Raw genomic sequence first — 5,871 nt, forward strand, 5'->3', positions numbered from 1 at the left:
ATATCGGCTAGAGTAATACTATCAAGATTATAATTGGATTCAACCAGATATCGGCTAGAGTAATACTATCAAGATTATAATTGGATTCAACCAGATATCGGCTAGAGTAACACTATCAAGGTTATAATTGGATTCAACCAGATATCGGCTAGAGTAACACTATCAAGGTTATAATTGGATTCAACCAAATATCGGCTAGAGTAATACTAGCAGGGTTATAATTGGATTCAACCAGATATCGGTTAGAGAAACACTATCGAGGTTATAATTGGATTCAACCAGATATCGGCTAGAGTAATACTATCAAGATTATAATTGGATTCAACCAGATATCGGCTAGAGTAACACTATCAAGGTTATAATTGGATTCAACCAGATATCGGCTAGAGTAATACTAGCAGGGTTATAATTGGATTCAACCAGATATCGGTTAGAGAAACACTATCGAGGTTATAATTGGATTCAACCAGATATCGGCTAGAGTAATACTATCAAGATTATAATTGGATTCAACCAGACATTGGTTAGAGTAACACTATCAAGGTTATAATTGGATTCAACCAGATATCGGTTAGAGAAACACTATCGAGGTTATAATTGGATTCAACCAGACATTGGTTAGAGTAACACTATCAAGGTTATAATTGGATTCAACCAGATATCGGCTAGAGTAATACTAGCAGGGTTATAATTGGATTCAACCAGACATTGGTTAGAGTAACACTATCAAGGTTATAATTGGATTCAACCAGATATCGGCTAGAGTAATACTAGCAGGGTTATAATTGGATTCAATCATACAAATGGTTGGTAGGACTATGAGTTTGATATTCTTACCCTTTACAATTTCCTGCCATTGTTAAAATTACTGTTGAGAACACCACAACTGAATTTATTAAAGTAGTTTATCAATATTACGAACTTAAACTAATTCTAATATAAGCATGTTTCTTAGGAAAACTTCACGTATAATTTGATATTTAGGTATATTGGGTGAATGTAGTTTAACTGAAAGAATTACACAAATATGACTGTACTTTCTTACTTGTAGTAAAATTAGAAGCTACAAACACCGAAGACTCTTTTTCCTTGAATAAAGAATATAACTGAATCTCATAAGTGGCTCCAGGAGTGAGGTCTCGAAGATTGAAAGGTGCTGGTTCATCAGTAAGCTCAATCTTCCGCACTACTGCGTCATCCTTGTCCGAAAGTGGAATTATATTTAACTTGTAGCCTGTATGGCCACCTTGGCTTGGAGGATCCCATGACAAGTTTACAACTTTTCCCGTGGCTACTTCTGTGGCTAGATTTACAGGTGGGTCTGGTTCTACAGGTAAAATATATATCATTTAAAACACATGCCAACTTACTGGAATCATTAAATCACAATTATGAAGCAGATAATCAAATACTAGATGTATTATAGCAATGAAGATGGATGTTGTGACACATAAAAGTAGATATATTATACAAAGAGATACATTATGACACACAACGCTATATTATAATTTTGAAGATGTATTTTATGACACACAAAACTATATTTATTATAATTAAGATGTATGTTATAACACATAAAAATAGATGTATTGTAATCATGACACTCATCAAAACTCAGAAACTTCAGTGAACATCAAACATTTTTAAAAAGCAGATGAAATTATCAAAATCAGTAATGGTAATCCAGGAATCAAAAACCTTTAAAAGTAGCTGTTATTATGAAATAATTAAGTTATATAAATTATTAAAATCTGTAAAAATATAGTTATTAATATAGTATTTGGAAAAGATGTTCATTTAAACATGATCTGTTACTCATATAAAGTCAAACTCTGTCTGATACACATTTTCAAGATTGGTTTTTTATGTTATGTCTCTTAGCAACAAAAGCATAACTTGATAATGTTGTTAGCCTTTGTACTGAAAGTGTAAAATGAAATGTCTAGACAGCAGAATCAGAAAATATTTGTTAATTTCTTATTTAAGTGTCTGTTGATCAAAAAGATTTGTCTGATATACATTTTAAAAATTATATTTTGACCAATCAGATGTGTTTGTTGTTTAAACTGTAGCTGGCTACAGTTTATGTGATAACTAGTTTTGCCTGACCCAACCAGAATATGATGGGTTGGAGTTTTGTAAAAAAACAACAACAGGGGCCTATGCCCTACCTGCAGTATGGTATTTAAATTGTGCAATAAAAAAGTCTAACATTAGAATAACATTATAAGTTTACTTATTAACAGTAATAAGTGTGGTAGAGTTTAGTCTTAACAAAACTAGAAATACAATCTATAGGTAACAGTGGTAATTTATCTCTTAATCAAATATAGGCTGTACTTAATAATGGCTTAACTAACGTTAGAGCTAAGACCAGTAGACTTATAGTTTTAGGTGTCTGTGATTAGAATTATTTTAAAATGAAAATTCTGATACCTCAGCTTAATACTTGGCATTTGTTTGCTTCCTGTTAACTGGAAATGTAACCAGTCATGACATAGGCACATGAATGTGTATTTAAAGAAGAAATATAGCAATGAAGATACTAATTTCACCGCAAGTATTATGTAGGTCTATTTCTAACAGCACAACTATACTAAGTAACATAAATTACTATAAACAAATCATTTTAGAAAACCTAGCACTACTTAAGTAGAAACAATGCTAAGAATTAGCTACCTTAGTACAAATAATGTGCTAAGGACAAATGTAAAAAAAAAAAAGATATAAAAAGCAAAAAATAAAAAGAATAATGATGCACAATTTCCACTCTCAGTCAAGAACTTCAGGAATTTCTTTTTCTTAATATTCTATATTTTTTGGAAGTTTAAAAGTACATGAAACACTGATAGACAAGGACTAGAAGATTACTTTTCCTGAACTACTATTTCTGCAAGGAAAGTTAGAAAGTGTGATTTTAAATGTTCAGGACCATCAACACAAATTAAGTGATAAATTAAATGAAGCACTTATTTACACAAGGTGAAAACATAACTGAATTAAATTCATTTTATTAGATCAGTTAGGACAGATAGTATATTTAAGATGTCTCTCTCTCTCTCAAACCAATTTCACTTTCTTCACATCTCAACCATTACTTACCTGTTCTGTCACCTATCATAATATTTGAAAAAATAAAAAAATCTATATTAAACTTTAATTTTAAAGCTATCACCTAGGGTAAATGTCATATTCTAAACTGATGATACAGAATAAATATTTGAATAAATAAAATAATGGCCCTATATATGAAAATAACGAATTCACACAAAGTTATAATTTTTTTACACTGAAAATATGTTTCTGACAGGTACTTACCTTCTCTCACATAAATAGCTATTCTCGTTTAGTGCTGCACTCTATATGCAAAAATATTTGTATGCATGCCAGACATCTCCCCCTCCATTGGAATTACCCGATTCCAGTACACCTTTCATGCAAATCATCATGCGTCAATCCTCCACCAGTAAGAATGCAACGTACTCTCATGACACATGTGACTCCATCTATTCAATTCTACCAAACTATCACTTCCAATTTTGGCAGAAGATGGAAGCACCAGTTTTCAGTGGGAAGTGCTATCAGAAATACATTTTTAGTGTAGAAAAATTATAATTTCCGATATGAAGGGAAAGTGGCTAAGTGTAGGAGTTATTCTCATGAGCCGCCGAAGTGTTAGAGGAAAAATGATCCAGAGAAAGGAGAAGATATGTAGAAGGATAAAGAGTATGTGAAATATCAATGGCAAATAAACAGACCACCGATGTCCACAGGCAAATGAGACAAGGAAGGAATACATAAGGAAAGGTGAAACAATGAGCACTGGGAGAGTGGTTCGAACATGGGCAAAGTGAGGCAGTACAGGACCACATTAATATCCCCATCCGGAAGGGCAGTCCACTGTGCAGGGGATGATAAATCTGGAAGGAACACATCCACAAGTGAAGTGTAGGAGAGGTAAATACTTGTGGGATTGGGAGAAACAAAAGGTGTGAAACAGGACCACCCAAAAAATCCTAGACTGAGGACAATGAATACCCCTGATCCAAAAGTCAAGAGAGGAATTCCACATGACAAAGAACAGTGGGTTGATCACGAGAATACTCTTGACCCAGAAACCAATGATGAAAAAATTCCATTTGCATTGAAAAACTTCCATGTAGGAAGGGTAAATGAAACAAGCCAGAAAAGAGGCTAGCCTTCAGGAGAAGCTGGATCATCTCGGCAATGACTAGAGGTGAAGACAGTGGACAGGAAGGTCTGGATGAAACACCAATGACTAAGGGTGGCAAAGAAGGGATGGAGACAGAGGAAAAGGTAACAGAGGAGGAAGTTAGAGCTGCAGAAACCAAGCTGAGATAACCAGGAAAAAGCTACTAGAAGGACTGAACAGAGACTGTGAAGAATGAACAAAATCACCTTGAGAAGGAGGAGAACATGAGAATAGACAAATGTGCAGGTCCAATCCCAGCTGAAAACATCGACAGCTAGAGCAAAAATATAAGGAACTGGAGACCAGAACCAATGCAATTTGTGGGTAAGAGATGTAGCAAAAGCTTCAACATGAGGACTACACCACTGAAGTCAAAGCCACTGTAAAACAAAAGAATCAAGAGATCACTACATTGATTAAATGTTGTCTGGGCAGGAATCTGATCCACGACAAGAGCGAAAGCACCTGGAACATGACATGCAATGATAGGAATATCAAGCATGTGGGGCCCGAAAGAAGATCCAACATATGAATACAGAGGGATGGAGAACAGGTGCCCACCCTGGTGACTGAGATAAGTAATCACTGAAAAATAGTCAGAATGGATCATTACCAGATGACTTCCGGCCAGATGGAGAAAATGAACCAAAACACAACTTACATCGAGAATCTCAAGTACGTTGGTAGGATAAGACCTCTGAGCTGCAGACCATATAGAGGGCACCACTGAATGAGAATAGCTATTTATGTGAGGAGGTAATGTACCGTATCAGAATTGCATTATTTAGACATTTCAATGACATACATATATGACATTTTGTAAATATTTAATAAGCACTCTATACTGCAATTCAAATGTCTTACATTACAGTATTTAAGTGACAGTAATTAAAAACAGGAATGTTCCACTTGTTTGTAAAATGCAAGTCAGTTTTAGACTAACCTTTTATTTGTTGTGTTACCTTCTCTTGGCTGACCTTTCTTAACATGGTTACATTGTTTTTGCTAAAGAACCAAGAGAGAATTATCTATCACACTTTCTTAGTGAATAATGTACTTAACAATAATACGAATAGTTTATGACAGAGATAAACTTACCTGTTGCTACAACAGAGGACCATGCTAGCCAGTTTGTGAGAGATATGTTAGTGTAGTACAAGTGGATATTATATTCTGTACCAGGAAGACATTCAGACAGTTTAATTCCTTTAGATGCTTCACTCGCAAGAAGAGTGAAGTTTGGTAAGGGTGAGCCATGTGGAGGATTGTAATCGAGTCTGAAGACTCCATCGCCAAGAGAGGCTACTTCTCTTGGCAGCTCCAGATCAATCATCACTCCATAGCAGCACTGAAGCTGGAAAAGTATAACCAAGATAAAAGTTATAAACATAAGATGTCAAAATAAAACCAAGTCATAAACTTTAAAGATTATCATTAAAATATTACTTAAAGTATATTCAAGTTGTAAGCTAATACGGCCTACCTTCTAATCCAAACTACTGTGGTAAGGCCTACCTTCTAATCCAAACTACCGCGATACGGCCTACCTTCTAATCCAAACTGTGATACGGCCTACCTTCTAATCCAAACTACCGCGATACGGCCTACCTTCTAATCCAAACTACCGCGATACGGCCTACCTTCTAATCCAAACTACC

At 34.8% G+C, this 5,871-nt stretch overlaps 1 protein-coding gene across 1 annotated transcript in view; it reads right to left on the reverse strand.

The window, feature by feature from the left end:
• LOC106475990 (tyrosine-protein phosphatase 10D-like) overlaps positions 1 to 5,561 on the reverse strand; it is a gene marked incomplete at its 3' end in the record, with an annotated part of 19,969 nt that extends 14,408 nt beyond the window's left edge. The window contains exons 1-2 of the mRNA XM_022379978.1: positions 5,312 to 5,561; positions 1,046 to 1,327 (exon numbers count right to left, since the gene is read on the reverse strand). Coding sequence (XP_022235686.1) covers positions 1,046 to 1,327; positions 5,312 to 5,546 — 517 coding nt within the window. The remainder of the gene's footprint in view (positions 1 to 1,045; positions 1,328 to 5,311) is intronic.
• Positions 5,562 to 5,871: the final 310 nt, after the last annotated feature.

Source organism: Limulus polyphemus, unplaced genomic scaffold, assembly GCF_000517525.1.
Source record: "Limulus polyphemus unplaced genomic scaffold, Limulus_polyphemus-2.1.2 Scaffold9587, whole genome shotgun sequence".
Classification (NCBI taxonomy): Eukaryota; Metazoa; Arthropoda; class Merostomata; order Xiphosura; family Limulidae; genus Limulus; species Limulus polyphemus.